Source organism: Haplochromis burtoni, unplaced genomic scaffold, assembly GCF_018398535.1.
Source record: "Haplochromis burtoni strain Fernald_Lab_line unplaced genomic scaffold, NCSU_Asbu1 Contig_70, whole genome shotgun sequence".
In the NCBI taxonomy this organism is placed as follows: domain Eukaryota; kingdom Metazoa; phylum Chordata; class Actinopteri; order Cichliformes; family Cichlidae; genus Haplochromis; species Haplochromis burtoni.
The window spans coordinates 406,879-426,114 of record NW_024582431.1 but is presented as its reverse complement, the minus strand read 5'-3'; the positions used below and the strand labels follow the sequence as shown (position 1 = coordinate 426,114).

The window sequence follows — 19,236 nt, the reverse complement described above, 5'->3', positions numbered from 1 at the left end:
TGTGCGTATGAAAACAAAGGCACTGCGCATGCGCGTTTTACTCCTATTCTATCGCGATATTTCATTTTCCTATCGTTGCCTAACATTATACCGGTATTACCGTGAACGGTATAATATGGCCGAGGCCTGGCGTAGCCTACCCCTGGTCTAGACTCACTTTTGCATATAATTTATTGTCCAGTACACATCACAGTTTGACTAGTATTGGCAGGGATAGCTCAGTAGGTAGAGTGGTTGCCCCACGATAGGAAGGTTGTGGGTTCAACCCCACTGAACGCCTACCCTGAGGTACCCCTGAGCAAGGTACCGTCCCTACACACTGCTCCCCGGGTGGCTGCCCACTGCTTCACTAGGTGAATGGGTTAAATGCAGAGGAGTAATTTCCCTACGGGGACTAACACATACACATTATTATTATTATTATTATTAATATTATTTGTATATTTTTAACAACAAAGCCAAATGGAGTCTTCCTGATTTGTCACAAACCTACACTTAAGATTTTTCCCTCGTTTAGACCTCTTAAGGATACTTGTATTTTTGCAGAACTTGGAGGCATAGTGTTCTCTTATTTTGCACCTTGGTCACAGAGTAACCTTCATAACAACAAGAACTAAAGGTTAATGTTTTTGTTTCGCTGGTGGGTTTAAAGAACTTATAAATGATTCTGTAACTGAAGAGTGCAACTGTTGCTCCAGAGGTGGATTTTAGATTATGTGTTGCTGTCTGTTTATGGAAAATGCAGCTTTATCATTTTTGCAGGCTTTTGTTTCCTTGGTTATGCTTCCCTTGAAAAAAAGAAGAGAGATTAATCTCAAGGGACTTTCTGGTTAAATTAAAAATAAAAAAGCAAGGCTTAAATACACACAGTCAGTGTTTAAGCCTGTTCAGTAGATTGTATGAATTTTTTTGCAGTTTTTTTTTTTTTTTAATTTCTAGTCCACTAGTTTTCTCCAACTAGGAAATTTCTGATTTCCTTAATTTTAATTTCATACATTTAGTGCATGAACCATGGAAGAACACTTTGCATGTAGGTAACATGTTTTTGATGTGTATCAGGTGTGTCCAGACAGCAACATTGTGATGATCAACATTGGTCTGCTGTTACTAGCATTCTCCAACTCTGACGAGGAGCACTGCAGGTACTTCGCCTGCTCTTTTACCCTAAAGCACCTCGACCCTCACCTGTTTGACCCGCCTTGGATTTTTGACCCGGTGGCTCTTTTTGTTTTCAGGCCAAACACATACCATTCCAACCTGCAGGTTAGCTGGGACCTCAACACGGGTGTATGTCGCACTGTGGGTGTTGGCGACCTCACAGAAGTCAAGGGTCAGACAAGGTGAGCCCTGCAAGCCTGTACCACATACACAGGTTCTCTCTGCCTCCTGTTTCTCATTAGTTCAGTTGTATTGAAAGGTTTTGTCTGTCCGTCAGCGGGACCGTCTGGAGTTCGTACAGGAAGTCCTGTGTGAACACGGTGATGAAGTGGCTTGTCCCCGAGAGCAGCTCCCGTTACATCAACCGCATGACCAATGAAGCTCTCCACAAGGGTGAGTATATAGACACAGAAACAGATGAACATAAATCCTCCCAAATAAATCTGTCAAAAATAAAAACTGCCAAATGTTAAGTCCTTTTTGGAGAAATGAGACCTTAGTGAGCTGTAAGATAGAAGATCAGAATAAACAAGAGAGCCTTTGACTTTCTAGTCCCAAAAAAATACTGCACTTTCTTTCTGTGTTTAGGACCAAACATTTGACAGCAATAGGCTTTCTGTGCCCCCTGTTTAGAGACCAAAAGCACATCAAAAACATTAAAAGATGAGACTTCTCAGATGTTAATGACCTGTGTATTTGGACTAATGTTTCTGACTGATTGAAAAGATGAATTGATTGCTTTGTTTTTTAAGTATATGGGATGAGTTTTTATGTTACCAATGATGAAATCACATTCCACCTCATCTATTAAATTACTAAGCTTAATACTAGAAGTCAACTGAGGAAAAAAGTAAAGACTGAGCCCCTGCGCAGCTTTAATCCAAACTCATGTTTCTTCCTTATACTGAAAAAGAAATAGAGATCTGACTTCTCTTCCTTAACCCTCTCAGGCTCAAATTAAACTTTTTGTTGCTAATGCACAACCAAGTCCTGCAGTGGTACTTCTGAGTAAAAAACCTCATAAAATATGTATGTGGGGCAATCAGGTTGTTAGTTTTTAACTGTTGCAAATCAGCAACGCCTGCCTCCAGAGGGTTAAAAACGTCTTTTTTTTATTTTTAATCTTTTGTATCAATAAAAGAAAAAGAGAGAGAGAGTTAAGTCCCGCTCTTTTCTCACCTGCAGGCTCATCTCTGCAAGTGTTGGCAGATAGTGACCGGTGTACCTGGATTGTATTGTGAAGGAAGAAGCGATCCACATGTGTCCAAACAACATAAAGAAAAGCACACAGAAGTACACGTTGACATGAGCTCACCTGCAGTATCGACCTTAATCGGAGGTTCCGTTTGTAGCATGTTGCTAAAGCCGAACAAAGAACCAGATGAAATACTGTAAAGGTTTGTGTGTTTTTTGCAATTGTGTACTGAATTGTTGTAACAACCAAAACCAAGAGCTGGACTGAACAAAGACTTCATTTTTACTTTTGTTTTTATACATTAAGGCAGTTTTATTGTCAGTGAGTGTGAGTAACTGAATGTATGTGATATCTGTACAAGGTGGGTGTATGAGAAATTTAACAGATTTTGCTGCTTCTGAACTCATTTCTCATCCAGTGTGGACCAGCTCTGTCCAGCTGTGTGTAAGGCTGCAGTATTTGAAATTTGAAAAACTCTACTGCTTCACTTGATTTCTGTTTTTGTTTTTTTAAAACCCTCGTCAGTGGAACCAAGAGTCACCTGCTTAGCTGGCTGCTGTCGTGCTGTATGAGTGACAGCATGGAATACAGACTGTATTCTGCTGGGATCTTTTGTTTAAATAAAATGTTCAAAAGCGTTATGAGTGTGCTGTGATGATAACTGGATACATGAAAATAATCCAACAGTCTGCAGAGAAGATCTTGCCTGGAGGGGAAATAATTACCACAAAAGTTGTCATGTGACTTCAGCTGAATCAGTGCTGGTTCCCTAACTAGAACCATTTATATACAAAACAGAACAGGCCCAACATTGGAACAGACCACACTGTCTAGTACTAAAGTTACATTAAAAGACGCAAAGAGCTGGTTTCGCTCAAGGAAAACATGCACAGAGAAGAGGTAAAAGTACTCCACATGTTTAACCGATTAACATACAAATAAAACACAAACGTGTTTTGTTTTTCTTTAAACGTCGTACAGTCTTGTCAACTTGTGAGATCTGCATGATCCATAAAGCAACTGAGTTTTGGGTCTGTTAGGGTAGTACTGGGTATTTGCAGTGAGGCTAAAAAGGTTCCATGAGCTCCTAACCGTCAGAATTTTTATTCTTTGTTACATTTTCAATTTGGTCGTCTGAAGCCTAAAGACCTTTTGGACTATTTATCAGATTTTGTTCTGTTTTTTTTTTGTTTTTTTTGTTTTTTCCTTCTACAGTCATAAAACATCTGTATAATTTGACATTTATACTTTTTATTTTTTAAGTTTCACTAGTTGAATGTATTAATAGAACAATTTTGTAGACTAATCAATTTTAATACTTATTTATAATTTAAGTACAGAGAAACTTAAATATAGGTTTACCTTTTACTGTTCATTAAATGGTCCCTGATCTTCTGTCTTTTAGCTGAAGTAGACCCCCGGGCCATCCATCAGGTCTGACTTGTACAACCTGAGCATTAATTTGTATAAGAACCAAAGAAAGAATGAATGAGTTTGCAGAACAATCAGTTCTGCAAACTCCCACCAAACCAAACCTGAATCTGAGGTTTAACTAATGGATGAACTCCCATCCTCCGTGGCATAAACTTTCCCAGCCAAGTTGAGGATCATGATCCCCCTGAAATGGCTATATGATCAAAGGTCTGCTGCCTTAGTTTGCCAATCCAGAGGAGCTGCCCCTGACAGCCGATGTTGCGAGGGGCAACAGCCCCACAACATCTAGAGCAGGTCTTCTCTGAGCCCTCAGGTTCTCTTTTCCTGAGTCTCCGTTAGGTTTAAATAAGTCAAAGAAAAAAATATTATGAAAACAAAAGTGGTCATTTTTTGGGACAATTCCATTACAGCCTTTGTTTCATTTTGAGGACTCCCAAACCAAACTGCCCATCCCCAAACCAACCTCCAGTTGGAAAATGTGGTTAAGAAAGAAATTCCAAGAACAACACAGGGAATGAAGGAAAAACAGTCTGGCACAAGTTTTGATAGCAATCACATCTCTTTAGTTATAACAGTGAGAATAAAGCTACAAACATTGATCACAGGTTTAAGTACAAAGGTCTTCAGAATAACAGCAAGAACCTCGTTCAGAAATGGTTCTGCAGCACAAGCAAGGGACAGAATCCACGGCACAGTTTGTATGACATCGCAGTTGGCGGTTCATTTTAATTCGAGTCAGATTTTTGTAGCCTGCTCTCACATATATATATTTATATATAAATGTAAACATACTTTTTTTTTTCTCCTTTGTTATGTTCTTTGGTGACATCTTTGTAATCAGGTGGTCCTGAGGGACATCCCACTACCATTATAATATTTTTATTTCTTTTCCCCTCAGTCCCACAGTCACACATTGCTGCTGGTTGAGCGTGTGCTCTTTGAGGGGGTTAATCTTAAGTCACCATACTCACATGCTTGGTCCATCATCACAATAAAAATATAGCTCAAGACTCTGGCTGGTGGACATACCACGACATACTTATTAAGGCAATAATGGTTAAACAACATACGAATATTTTGGATATATTACGGCGTTCACAAAAAGGTACATAATATAAGTTATCTACAAACGTCCAGCATACACACTTTCTGAAAATAAACATCTACTCTTACACTACAAAAACTTTGAGATAGCTGGTACATCTAGCTGGTACAAAGATTGCAAAATATGTGGAGCTGATCAGGTGGGAAAAGCTGGGGGGGGGGTTGCACTCGAGTCATCTGGATGTTTATGTGTGAAAGAAAGATGTTGATGATGAAAGAAAGGATGGATGAAGAAAAACAAACCAGGCAGAATCATCACAAAACTAGACGATCAATTTTTTTTTTTCTTTTAACAGCTACAAAAAGTTCATGACAACACCACGACTACTTCACAGGACCTTCATTTATTGAACCACCGATACAGAATATATAGAGCACAACCTTTTTTTGTTAAGCCTAGAAATCTCTCAAAAGGCACAGCGTATCAGTTAGTTGGCCAAATGAATAAGGAGTCACATTTATAAAGCCAAATACCTTTCACTCAACGTCCATGTGCCAACAAAAATTCATGATGCAGTATCATTCTAGATGCTACTCTTAAACAAATATATTTTTCAGACAATATCATTCATTCAAGTCCAGCTCCCCTGCATAGTCATTGTGTTAAAGGTAATTAAAGTGATATTTGAGTTTAGAGGACAATGAATCTCTCCACAGCAATCAGGTCAGTGGTTAAGGCGGGATGGGAGGGAATCAAGAATATGCGTATATATAATTCAGGCTGGGCAGGAGCAGCCACTGAAAAGGCAGGGAAGGCACAGGGAACGAGGGGGGGGGGGACTGTGAAATGATAAAGTGAAGGTAAACATAAAGGCTGCAGCGCAAACAGGACAGCAGAGAAAATTTGGCAAAAGGCCCTCCCACTTTCTCACCACAGACGACCAAACATGCAAACCAGAAGCTCACATGGTGCAACAGAACGAGATGACATGATTTGAAACTTAAAGCAAAGGCATGTGTCAAGCATTGTGCTAACCATACAGGTGATTAGCTAAGGTGGTGTGCTGTCGGTCTCATTGAGCGTGTGCAGGCTTAAGTTTGTCCTGGGCTGTTTGACTGGCGGCTCCATCACCTCCTTCTCATCATCAACCGCGCTCAGAGAGCTGGACTGCAGCACCAAATCTCCAGTGTCCTCCTCACTATATTCATCGTCATCCTCCTCCTCTTCTTCTGAGACATGAAAGACAATAAGTAAATACCACAGTGCCATGCTGAGTGTTGGCCTGTTGCAGCAGCTACTGTGCACTTTTGTTTTGTTTTTTGTTTGAATCTCTAATGCATACATATTTCATTTGTCTTCTCTCCCGTAGTTTGTTTTACACTTGTCTCACCATCTTTTTCTTTTCTCCCCCTAAACATGAGTTCTTCCTCCCCACCATCTCTATGTAATAGTGCCTCAAGCTGATTTTATTTTGATTAAAATTGGATCAAACCACCAAATTTAAAAATCTGTAGAAAAAACAAAACAAAAAAAACCCTTTATATTACCCACAGTTTCTTATGGATGATCTTCAAACTTCACAACAATATACTAAACATTACATACTAAAGTATACCATTTTAGTATGCAAGGTCAAAGGTCAGGGTAACACAAATAAGGCAAAAGTTCAGCACTTTCGTTGCTTTAACTTAAAACATGATTTCATGACTTCACAATGATGCAAAATATACTTTGCTACACTTCCATATTAACAATACTGATATCACCATAAATGACCTCTAAAAACCGCTGATGTCATCATATTGTAATAAAAACTTCTCCTCAGTGGGGACCTTGTTATTGTTTGCATTTAAAAAAAGAAAAAGGTGTGAACTCTAAATCTGTAACGCAAAGAGTTTCATAAAAGATGGACGAGTGTCTGAAAAGTGAAGTCAATGCAGAAGTGCATTAATTCAGCATTCTTTGTAATGGCCAGCAGGGGGCAACTGCTGTGGTTACAAAGTAGCAAAACGGCTAAGGCTGAGGCTGGTGCTTATGAGGAATCCTAATAAAAGAGTATTTAAGGAAAACCATCCTCATTTACCTTTTTCAATATCTTGAGAGGTCCGGCTCTTGACAGTACTGGCAAACTGTGTCCATGGCAAAGAAAGCACATTTATAAATGTTTGTGAAGGTTCTCATTTATAGACATATTTATAAACTTAATTCAAAAGTGGAATACAAGTATGAGTGTGTGTTCAGGTACATACTTCTGCCATGACTGCTATGGGAGTTTCTCCTCTAGCCTGAGCCACTCTGTGCTCGATTAGGTAGTACATGTACTCATCATACAGCAAGCGGATCAGATGAAAGGACCCAAAACTTGCAGCACTGCGCAGAGTCAAGTCCCGGATTACCATAGAACTGGTGAAGAAAAGAAAAGATTCAGAAAATGTTTCTTTAACATAAAACTGCATCTTTACAAAGCCCATTTTTCCCCATTTCCCCTCACCTGTAGAAAGACCAGTTGAGCAGGAAAACCTTTGCAGCCTTTGGCAGGGCCATAGGGTTGTGCTCATAGGGCTTTAGGACCTGGGACACAACACTATCTAGCCAGGTAGCCCACTGTTCCAGAGAGTTCTGCTGCTGCAGAGTCGCTTTAAAGTCTTGCTCCAGCCTCTGGATCAAACGGTCTTCACACTGACAAACCCAGGATGCCTGTTCCTGAGGGGAACGCAGGCAAGCACAGTGAGCAATCTGCTGTTTTATTTAAAAAAAAACACTGATGTACAGCAGCAGGTAAGCGCAGGAGACACGGACGGCAGTACTGGCAGACCTGCACGTTATTGAAATCAACCCGATTGAGGTCAGAGAGCATCTGGTTGATCTGAGCTGAGTTCTGGAGGACGGCCCGGGCAGCCTGAGCCAGGTGGTTCAGACTGGTGTAACGACGCAGCGTCTGGGAGAAAGAGCCAATGCACACCACCTGAAAGTAAAAGCAAGGAGAAATAAAGCACCCTTGTCAAAAAGAGCCATAAAGAGGACAAGTCACATTTTTCCATCACAATATGGCAGCTCTAAAAACCACCAAGTCAGAAAATACATCACAAATCCCACTTATCAGTTTACATTTGGTGATGTAAGGTGAGCTAAGTGCTAAGGGATGCACCCGTGTATTAAAGAAAAAGCTCTAAATTAAAACACGGATACAGAGCTCAGTGTAAAAAAAATAAATAAATACCTTTATGCGAACCATCTCCTCTGGGATGTTCATCATGGCACCTGTCAACCAGTTTTCCAGACTTTTGGCAAAGTTGCGGATGGCCTGAGTTAAGGCACCTGATGGCGGTGATGCAAAGAGGAAAGATGCAATTTACAGGGATATACAAAAACACAGGAACACTTCTCTCCATTTTAAATGAGCCGCAGTGTATAATTCTTACATACAGTATACATCACTAAAACAGCACTGAAACGTATTCAGGTGGATTTCGCAGAAAATTAAAACGTTTATACATGACATTATTAACTTACTTGGAATGGGTCTCAGTACATCAGGGATGAGGATCTCCACCAGAGTCTGGTACAGCAGGTTGTCGCACTCTCTCGTCCAGCGTAGCACTGGCTCAAACTTACACAGCACCACCAGGCACGATTTGGGCAGTCGCTTCTCAGACTCGTTGTGTCTGGGTGGACATGTGAAACAGCTGATCAGCTTCAGTTTCAGCAGGGGATGCTTGGGTGCACACATTTGAGTGTGTTTGCAATACTTACAGGTTGAGCGATTCTGCATCATTGCTCTGGCTAAACCTCCAGAATGATTTCCACAAGGTCTCAACAAGAGTGAACTGAAGGTTGACCATCACATCCAGAATAGCCTGCGAGGATCACACTTAGCATCACAGAGGTGTTCATGGGACCTGTATGTATAACACTGCACAGCTGGATGCTTGTATTTATGTTAAAAATTTCAAGTAATAGGCTCAGCGAGTGAAACCCGATGCTAATTTACACAGGATAGAAAATTAGAAGAAACTGGGCTGGATAAACTTAGGGGTTGCATCAATGTCCAACATAAAATAAAGATTATTTTGAACTGTGTGAATCATCCAAAACTACTTTGTAAATGAGCACAACTTCACTTCAGTGTTTCTGTTTGCATTTCTTTGGAAGCTGATGTTACTGTGCTTTACAACAACTACAAGAACCTTGCTTTTTTCAATGACAAAATGAAATGGCAAGAGAAATAAGTAAATAATGGCAAGAGAAATAAGTACACACACATGGAAAGCATGACTATTATATTCAGTCTCCATGTCATTTCTTTTGTCTAAGCTGCATACCTCACAGTGTTCTCTGTACAGAGTCTGAAAGGCCTTGAGGTGCTCTAAAAGGATCCCATCGGGCAGGGTTCGATCTTGAAGATCAATTTCCACAAAGTCTGGCAATTGCTTTGATGCCTCTGCACATTGATAATGCACAGGAAACAGGAACCACGGAGAGTTGATTCAGTATCATTTGAAATAAAATCATATCCATCCATTTTTTAAACTGCTTATTCAATATACTAAAAAAGAAACAATGATGAACAATGTGCAGGTGTTCCTCACCTAGGAACTGCTGGTACTGTTGCACCTGGGCCGAAATGTCACAAAGTGTCGAGCCCTGCTGTTGACCTATCCCGCCTACTGTGCCGTTGGTGATCCCCTGTGACTTCTGAACTGGCTTTACCCTATTTGTCACATCATTCACACAGAAACAGAGCCAGAGTTATCGGGACAGTTTATTGTTGTATTTTTACATATTTTTGTTTGAGTGGATCTTTTCACACAAGGTGTTCAGTTTTGACAAAATAACGTAAAACCCGACAGGAGGACCGGTTGTGGATAAGAACGAAATGTCATCCATGCATAGAATGAAATCATAAACCACAGGAGGAATATTTTTCAGCAATGATGTACTCTACTAGTATTTCATACTATATTTAGAAGCTCGGTACCTGTAATGGCTCAAGGACAAGTTTTAGAGTGCATGGGTGGCTACCTGTTTTTCTGTGAGAAAGGCTGCTGCCTCATCGCCATGTGCTGTTGTTCATCCATCAGTCTGAGCAGAGGTGACCCGGATTTGATCCTCAGACCATAGTAGTGGTACTTAGAGTTCCCTCTGAAACATACACAGGAAAATGTTATGATAAACCCTTGAGAGACTGGTCTTGCACAGTTCGTGTATGTGTGTCTGTATGCGTGTTTTTCTGTACCTGGTTCCTAATCTCCGTGTACGCAGCCCCATGAAGACAGACCTGATGAGTTTTCCAAAAGATGCAGCATTAACAGGTTCTAGTTTCTGTTCCTGGCAGTGAAGCAGGTAGTGGTAGTAGAGGGTGCAGCGAGGTAAACTCACCCCCTCAGCCCCCTCGTAATTATCACAGAGCCACTGCACCTGGGGAAAAAGGACGTCACAGTATTTGAACCTTTGGGTGGTAGGCTGTCACAGATCATAGATGTGCTTCACTTTCAACTTTTCGACTCACGGTAGCAGGTGGGGCACGAGAGTTGGGGCTGGAGTAACTCTGTCCTCCTCCTCCTCCACCTGCTGTTGGAGTTCCTCCTGCTCCTAAGACATAACCTCCTTGAATAACGTAACCACCTCCACCTGCAGCAGCTGCTGTGCTGCTGGCTCCTGCTGTTGCCACAGAAACTGGCTGTGAAGTCACAGATCCAGTGATGTCTGACTCAGAGCTGGGCGTGGCCTCGTAAAAGGTGGAGGCGGACGTAGGAGGTGTCTGGGAATACAGGGGCGACTCGGAGAAGGGGTAATTGTTCGGTCGACTGGACAAGAAAAGACACAGACAATGAAATATATCAATGGCTCTGTGACAAGCAAAGTTTCAGAGTGTGTGTAACTGAACGTGTGAGCATAGAGCAAACAGACAGACAGATCAGGTGCTTTACTACTTACATGGTGGGTGTGGTGAAAGTTGCATCTCCTGCTCCATCCACATATTGGATCTGGCCAGAGTACACATGCTCTACCTGAAAAATTAGCAAAAAGGAGATTAACACAATTAAAGGGTTGCAAGAACTGAACGAAGTCCTCCTTTAGCATAGAATATATTGGACCATCCTCCTAAAGGAAAGGAGATGGCACCCCACATCTCACAATTTAAAGTGTCACACTAACAGACTGTGCTCAACATGACTAACAGTTGCATTTTCCACCTAATGACAAAACTCAGCAACATGCAGATATGCTTTGAATGTCCCACTTTATTAAAATCTGCTCCTTATGATGGTGTTGCATGAACAACTGTGAAAAGCACTCTATAACTAAAGATAACTAATGTAATTAAAGTGTAATTGAAGTGAAGGGTGCAGTGAAACTTAGCGTGCATCAGTTATGCTCTCGATAATTATTCGTATTTTACTTATTAAAGCAGATAGTAAATATTGTAATGACGGAAAGACAAATCGACTCTTTAACCAGAACATAAAATATGTGTGGGCACAGTGTGAACAAGACGGCTAAACCTTTTGATTTCACATTTGTGACTGAAAAGCTATATTCTATTTTTTTTTTAATTCTAAGGAGTTACTATACAAGATGCACTTGTTATAGTACATTTCAACTCAATGAAATGCAAGCTTAATACATGCTATGCTGGTGTGACTACTAGGTAAAAAGCTGCAAAACTGTTCTCTTTCTACACATCCACTTGGCATTAAGTTATCTTTCTGGCAATTTCAAATTGGTTGCAAAAATATTCCTTAAAACATTTATACAAAAGCAATGTCTTAATCTTCATCAGGCATTATGAAGAAGACAAGCAGAGCAAGCATTCGTTCACCAAGTTCAATATTTGATTTGCTTTCATCGAGTCCTGAAAAGTAACTGTCTCTTTGACTGCCCACGAGGTTCTCCCGGTCTTCAGTAATATCATACTGTGCACTCAACATGTTGATTACACATTAATTAAACCCAATTTGTTAACTTAATTGTATGATAGCAGGCTATTAAGGATTACAACTAATGAAACAAAACTGGCAGCGGTGTGCTGTTGCAGATCAATGTACGTGGTGTGGCATGACTGACATGCTGATGAAGTGATGAGAGGAATTATCTTCCTTACCTCTGGGGTTATATGCACAGACTGTAGATTGTTGACGTGGCCTGTCTGATTCCTCTTGGCTGCCTGAGACACGGCTTGCAACACTGACCTCTGTTGATGTATAAAGCCAGAGCGTCAGATTGAAAGTTGAAAATTTCTTGTAGTGTTTCGTGAATGTCATTCCAGTAAGTCCTGATCAAAGAGCAGTCCCACAGTATGTGTGGTGTGCTCGTTGGTGTCCACATTGTCTCCAACATACAGGGGGATTCCCATCATAATGAATATATGTGTGCATCTTACCTGTGGGGTGGTCTGCACTGATTGGACCACCTGAGTAGGTACACCAGGGGCGGGCGGGCTGGAGTCTGACAAACTGTCACTGGAGGGCACAGAGTCATCTGTGGATGAAACACAAAAGGTAAAGGAGAAAGGTTTCATTTGACGATCAGGCACATTTAACTGAAAACCCATCCACCATCGCTTCAAGCAAAGCACTCACGACAGACTGGTTCCAAATCGTAATAACAGCCACCACAGAACATCTCGCAATCAAGTTTCTTTTTTTGCTCTATTGAGGAAAGATGGACAGTGAGGAGGAGGAGAAGTGTGTCTGTCCAATTCTCATTTCATCCTTATATCTTGTATGCAGAAGGGACAGCCTTGGACAGCTAATCTCCCCAGATGGAGAGAGAAATCCCTCCATCTTGTAAACATGGAGATCAGATGAGAGGGGAAAAAAGAGAGATACGTGTGGGTTGACAACAGCGGGAGAAAATAGAGAACGGAGGTTGGGTGGAGGAGAGGGCAATATTCACTTGTTTTTATTTTTCGGGTGAGAAAACGTTTTACTTTAACCACCTGTACTGTTACTCCTGTTGTGATGCTCTTACTCCAACCAAGGTTGAACACTGTAGAAATAGACTACCAGTAACTACACTTTGGTCAAGTCATAGCTGACTAATGCCCAATGTACCACTCAGTTGAATTTTACATTATTATAGCTAAACGCTCTGGCCTAGGTGCTTGTAAATGATAACTCTGATCACAATTTCACCTCCCATTTTACAAGAAAAAGTTTTTTATTCAGGCAACAACATCAGTCTGACAGCTAACTAGTCACCTGTGTTTGGTGCAACAGTATAAATCCAGTCTGTCTGTGGTTTGGTGGATACATTTATACAAGATTTGTCAATCCTGTGTAAAAAGGATGGCTTGCGTTGTTTAACCTGGTTTAGGGCTTGTTTGCAACCCCAGCCCAAACACACCACTTTAGAATTCTATTGTTTTCATCAATTGGTATAATTAGTACAGTTGATAAGTCAGTTATTTGTTAGAGAACTTTGCTTTTATTTTTTCAATCACCTACCAATAATCCAAGCTTATACAACCTGAAGGTTACAAGGACCATAAAAAAAAAAATTTTCTCGTTTTACAGCTATATTGTTAACTATTGAATAATGAAAATGTAAATGTTATGTTCTAGACCAGACTGAAGCAACATTTAAGAAACACCATCTAAACCTTACAGTGCAAAACAACATCTAGTCATATATTATGACTCATAATTATTTGGACAATGCCAAAAGTTTTGTAAATTTGCCTCTGTACACCACCCCAATGGATATGAAATCAAAAAATCAAGCTATGACTGAGGTGCAGATTTTCAGTTGATTTTTTTTTTTTTAAAGTACTGTATTAACCGTACAGCCATGACTGTATAAATCATTTTCAACACCTAAAAAAGAAAAGTAATTGGACAACTTGGAAGCAATTTAATGGAAAGGTGAAGACAGTTCCTTGTTATTGCATGACAAATTCATTAACTGTGCTGAAACTGCTTAGGCAACTGTTTACTGGAACATTCAACATGAGGTCTACTTGTCAATCTAAGCATGGGAAGCCATCCTTAACCTGAAAAACCACAATAAACCTATCTGAGAGACAGCAAAAACGTTAGGAGTCATCAAATTAACAATATGGTGCTTTCTTAGAAAGGAGGGCTGATTTTGCCAGGTCAGCAGCAACAAAAGACCTGAAAGACCACTACAGTGGATGATCACAGAATTCATTCCTTGGTTCCAGCTTCAAAATATCTAACTCAAGAGCACTCTCAAAGAGTAAACGTCTACATTTAAGAGAGCTTACAACAAAGTGCACACCACAAAATACATTCAAGAACAAGACGTCCACATTAAACTTTGACAGAAAGCAAGCGCCTACACAGTTCTTTGGACAGATGAGACCAAGATTAATGTGTGCCAGAATGATGTGAAGAAAAAAGTCTGGAGGAATGGAGAAATAGCTCATGTTCGGCAGCTTACGACATTATATGTTAAATATGGTGAAGATAATGTTATGGAATGGGGATCTATATCAAACAGTGGAACCCAGTCATTAGTGTTTAGTGATGACGTGACTGCTGAGAAAAGTATCAGGATAAATAACGATGCATACGGGGCTATAGTCTCTGCTCAGATTCAGCCAAATGTTGCAAAACTAATCAGACGGGGTTTCGCAGTGCAAATGACCATAGTGCTGTGGATTATGACCCAAAGCATACTGCAAAAGCAGTATGAATTTCTCAAGGAAAAGAAATGGGTTATTTTTCAATGATCAAGTCACCTGACCTCGACCCAAACAGAGCAACCTTTCTGTTATTAAATAATGAATGCAGGGAGATCCACGAACAGCTGAAGGCAGCTGCAGTTCCAGACTTCAGGCGGCCATTGGCAGGATAGGATCACATCCAAGTATTAGAAAACAGTCCTTATTTTTAAAACTGTCTTAGTTTGTCCAATTACTTTTATGCCTCTGAAGGGTGTGTGAAAAAATGGCTATAATTCTCAAAGAGTTAATACGATTTTTGTTTTGTTTTTTTGTTAAATTACACAAAATGTGTCAGTCACTAAATACTTATGCCCCTAACTGCATAATATTATTCATGTTATAGAAATCTTAAACTATATTTCCAACAAGCTATCAAAAAATTGAAATACAGAAAACAAACATGCACAAAGTCTGTTCTTTTTACTGTAGTCCATGTTCTAGATACTGTTACATTGTGTACTTTGTATTCCTAATTTATGAGGCAGAGACAAGCCCCAGGCAACAGGCCTGTGAGGCTCTCACTCTGGGTGAGAGGGCACAGCGTCACCTGATACTGGCAGGAAAAAAGATCTACAAATAGAAGGCCCTAAAATAAACATACAGATGGGCACTGACACTGGGGTCTCTTTTCATTTCCTCTAGTTAGCATAATTTTTTAAAATACCGATTAGGTTTTTTTGACTAAGCTTTTGTATTTATTTAATAGAATACATTTTAAAATAAGCCATGGCTGATTGAACTTTTCCTAGATAAGAAGTACTAAGTTCAAAAGTGTTATTAATCCATCTTACGTCAGTTACCTTCATTTCTAATGTCTAATTTTGTACATTTGCTACTATAATTTACAACTTTTGTGGCATCCCAACCCAAAAATTTCTGGTTTTGTTTTTTTTCTTGGGAACAGGAATTATGTAATGTCTTGCCAGTACTAGCTTTTTGGCACTAACACCTTTTTATTTTATTTTTTTTCCCCACAGGGGAAATGTGTGGAACCGGTTCTACAGTAGGCACCAGTGCTGCTTCGTTGGAAAAAAGGTATTAGATATTGGTTTGACTTCTTCTTTCTTAAAGAGATAGCAAGAGATGACAGAAATCTTCTGTAATAAGACTGATGGGTGATCAGGAAACATCAATGCAAAATTATTATTTATTATTATTAATGGAATAATTATTATTACTTCTGATATTATGCTCTAGGTATTCTAATTGAGATTGAAATCTCATTTTCTGTGTAAAAACATAATGCTTGGATATCCAAGCATTATGTTTTTAGTGTTTGTACAACACACATGCACTGACATCCCTTCATAGAAGTTCTGTTATTCAAATACCCACGAGCAAGCCAAAGTCTGCCACATATCTGGGCGGTTCTAGCCCGGGAGTTTAGTGGTTTGATCCCCGGCTCCTCAACTTCACATATCAAAGTGTCCTTGGCCAAGATAGTAAAATCCCAAAGATGCATCCATTAGTAGTCTGTGAGTGTGTATTAGGTAAAGAGCTCAAAGTGCATAGAATATAGTGCTGTATGAATGCGTGTGAATGACTCAATCTGGCTTAAAGTGTAACGAGTCTTTGAGGAGACAGTGGGACTAGGAAAGCACTGCATAAATACCAGATCACGAGCATGAGGTTTGCGAATGTAATGAGCTTAAAACATTGATTTGAAATGCAAAAAAAGGTGAACAAGGCCTTGTGTTTTACATGCCTCACCCAGCTATTCATTTCTGTGGAGGAAATTCCCTCTTTCTTTCAAGTACAACAACACAGTTCATTCACAGAGTGACAAAGTGATGAGTCTTCCTCCACAAACAGCATCTGGGAGAGCGCATTTAAAGACAAGCAAAGAGTCACTGTAGTTGTAAAAAAAACATTAAGTGTGTGATACTAAATCTAGTGATTCTCAGTGTTTTTTCAAGGAGTAGTTTTTTTCTGTTAATAAAATGTGTTTTGAGGGTCTAATTGTCTTGTCCAAATCAAAAAGCTTGAATCCAAGCCAGTATTCATCTGAAACATTAGGGACAGATTTATGGGATAAATACCTCTCCTCTGATCATACAGCCTAGTGCTCAATCTAGAATTGGCTCCACACATTTCTACAAAACAAAAAAACAGCTGCACCCAGAGTCTGAAGTAGAGATGCCAGTAGGTACAAGAGGGGCTGCTGCAAGAAATTTATCACCCATTTGCTTCCACATAAGCATATTAATCCAGTTTCTGGTAGACAAACTATGTAACACAGCTGTCTAGAGACTTTATCCAACAGACACGTGGCGAAAAAAAAAATTATACTAGTTTAATCTAAATAACACTCAACCCTGCATGCTGTGCTAATCATTGCCAGAGAGGGATGGAACACTGCTGTCAGCCTTCAACAAAGTTTACAAGAAATCTGTGAAATTTATACATTTCACAACTATATAGTAAACAGTGTCTGCACACAGACAGTTTTCATTTTCTTTTCATTTCTTCACTTCTTAATTCAGCAGTGGTTTGACTGTGTAAAACTAACTGCCGGTGGATGGAAGTAGAGCAACAGATCACTTTCCTTTGCATTTAAACAATTTTATCTTCATTTTCAACAAGACTTTTGTTGGCATTTTAACATAAAGATACTGACTGTGAGAAAAAAATACTCATTAGTGAAGCTTCATTCTAGCCAATTATCCAAACATTGGCAGCTGACCAGTCAACATGCCTGGGCTACGAGTTCATTGGTAATGTTGAATCCTGGTGTGTGTATGTGTATGTGTGTATCAGTCACTCCTAAGGTAGTCTCTCACCTGGAATTGTTACTATGATGTACTGAGGTGAGCTGCTTTGACCATTACTCTCCTGGACTGGAGAAGGCTGAAGATTAGGGTTCACGTAGTGCTGTGTGGGAGTAGTCAGAACCACAGCCTTCTGGCTCTGGGCTTGGGTGGGCGGAGCCTGAGAACAAAGTGCATCCTGTCCAGTTTTAGAAGCAGCAGTTGACTGGTTAGCAGACGAAATGGTTCCAGAGGCTGGTGGGATCTCGGACAGGAAGTGTGCAGTCTTTGCGGATGAGGGTGTGGTGGAAGCAGGTGTTGCTATGGTTACTGTGTTGGCCTGCTGAGGCTGAAGGTCTTCGGAGTATCCAGAAGTTGCCATGGCAACCAATGCTTTGAGGCACTGGTTTTATGGATACAGAAAAAATAACAGTCATTAATGAAGGTGCTATGAACATACACAGAAATACACTTTGTTGTCCTATTATCTCACCGTGCTTTGACCACTCAGAGTGAGTGAGCGCTTGTGTGTGTGTATGTGTGTGTTTGTCCTTGTGTGCCTGTAACATAAACCTTATGAGGAAGTAGGGCTTTTGTCTGAGACTAAGCAGTAGTCTAAAGCCTTTCCTGTTTTGTCAAAACGGAAAGAACCAGTATAATCTTACAGCATAACAGATAACGCAATTAATCAAATTTTCCAAAATGTTTCTGACTGACCATGGCCATGACATTTCATCTCAAATAAAACAATCAAAACCGCTGAGCAAAAAAGCAATTAAATTTACGGATTGTGGATAGTCCCGTGATTGCATAACCTGAAGAAAAAAAATACTAGAGGCCATCCTACTGCGCGAGAAGCCAATCCTGCGTGAACCAACATGCCACACAACACAAGCATGAGGCACACCGACCTCACGACAGTCACTTCCACTGGATTCAATGTCAGCGCAAGAAACTTTTTCAAAGTCACTAAATGATTATGAAACATAGTGCAATCATCTTGTGTGCGTTTAAAACTCATTAAAAACCCAGTGGTGCGTGTGTAGTTTGGTGTGCGTTTCGGTATTTAATCTCTTTAGTCAGCTTTTGTTTGAAATGTAAGTTGAGAAAGTGATAGCTCCCCCCTCTCCAGCTAGGAGATCGCTCACGTTGAGTTATGACGTTAACGCAAGCTACCCAACTGCTAGCTAGTCACGTCGATAGCGAATAAATCTACGACCACGTTACAAATCTCGCCTCGTGAGTTTCTCGGTAATCGAAACTGTGACAAACAACCTGAACATTATGACAAAATAGCAGAAAAAAGTACGACAGGCGCCACAACACACCCGCCATCTTGTGCTCTTATCAAAGATCTGACATCGCCATAACAACGGTCTACGTTTGGAAAGAAGCTAGCAACCACTTTCATCACCGAAACGCTCGAGCGATTTTGCGCGAGTGTTCGCGACTGCACAAACACACGCACACACACAGTTCACCTAAAATTAAATGGAAATTCAGAGATAGTTTACTTTTCACCTGTTTGTTCCGGGTTTGTCCTTTTTAGGCGTTAAAGTTTTTTCCTCTTAGATTTAGGTTGTTGTTGTTGACTCCCGTTGCTTAGTTCTTGTCGCCAGGACTACCGTGACTATGGCGCCGAGCCTTCACCGGGGCAACTGTTGCTACCCTCTTGTCGTTACCCCTCCCTCTGCTAAATGTTGGTTGGCTCTGTAAGGAGGTGGTCGAAGCATCGGTTGGAAAACTCGACCGTTGATTGGCTGGTTACACATGTCTATCACTTTCGCTAGATTCTAACGTCAAATGAACGCTTGTAATGTTACTTTTTTGATTGCCCAAAATGTCACACAGATTGGAAATGATGGGATGTAAATTCATTCTTATTCACAGAAAGCGGTGGTTATCTCTGTCCCCGTGTGTCTCTCTTATAAATAATTAGTATTCGATGATGATAATGGGACGTTCA

The 19,236-nt window shown here is 40.3% G+C and overlaps 2 protein-coding genes across 7 annotated transcripts in view; one reads left to right on the top strand and one right to left on the bottom strand.

The window, feature by feature from the left end:
• Window positions 1-2,992, top strand: part of dcaf15 (DDB1 and CUL4 associated factor 15) — a 10,247-nt gene extending 7,255 nt beyond the window's left edge. The window contains exons 10-13 of the mRNA XM_005925101.3: window positions 1,060-1,142; window positions 1,236-1,340; window positions 1,436-1,551; window positions 2,344-2,992. Of these exons, the coding sequence (XP_005925163.1) occupies window positions 1,060-1,142; window positions 1,236-1,340; window positions 1,436-1,551; window positions 2,344-2,399 (360 nt within the window). The 3' untranslated portion in view covers window positions 2,400-2,992. The remainder of the gene's footprint in view (window positions 1-1,059; window positions 1,143-1,235; window positions 1,341-1,435; window positions 1,552-2,343) is intronic.
• Window positions 2,993-4,327: 1,335 nt separating this feature from the next.
• The window catches only part of rfx1b (regulatory factor X, 1b (influences HLA class II expression)), a 15,793-nt gene continuing 884 nt past the window's right edge, over window positions 4,328-19,236 (bottom strand). Inside the window, exons 1-18 of one of the 6 annotated variants that reach the window (XM_014334432.2) lie at window positions 18,792-18,996; window positions 17,304-17,673; window positions 12,217-12,314; window positions 11,938-12,027; window positions 10,770-10,843; window positions 10,342-10,639; window positions 10,069-10,250; window positions 9,855-9,974; window positions 9,422-9,543; window positions 9,155-9,273; window positions 8,586-8,689; window positions 8,346-8,497; window positions 8,053-8,150; window positions 7,648-7,797; window positions 7,324-7,535; window positions 7,082-7,235; window positions 6,916-6,961; window positions 4,328-6,058 (exon numbers count right to left, since the gene is read on the bottom strand). In XM_014334432.2, the coding sequence (XP_014189918.1) occupies window positions 5,883-6,058; window positions 6,916-6,961; window positions 7,082-7,235; window positions 7,324-7,535; window positions 7,648-7,797; window positions 8,053-8,150; window positions 8,346-8,497; window positions 8,586-8,689; window positions 9,155-9,273; window positions 9,422-9,543; window positions 9,855-9,974; window positions 10,069-10,250; window positions 10,342-10,639; window positions 10,770-10,843; window positions 11,938-12,027; window positions 12,217-12,314; window positions 17,304-17,652 (2,544 nt within the window). In that variant the 5' untranslated portion in view covers window positions 17,653-17,673; window positions 18,792-18,996 and the 3' untranslated portion in view covers window positions 4,328-5,882. The other 5 variants (XM_005925108.3, XM_014334430.2, XM_014334431.2 and 2 more) reach the window with 5 other exon arrangements.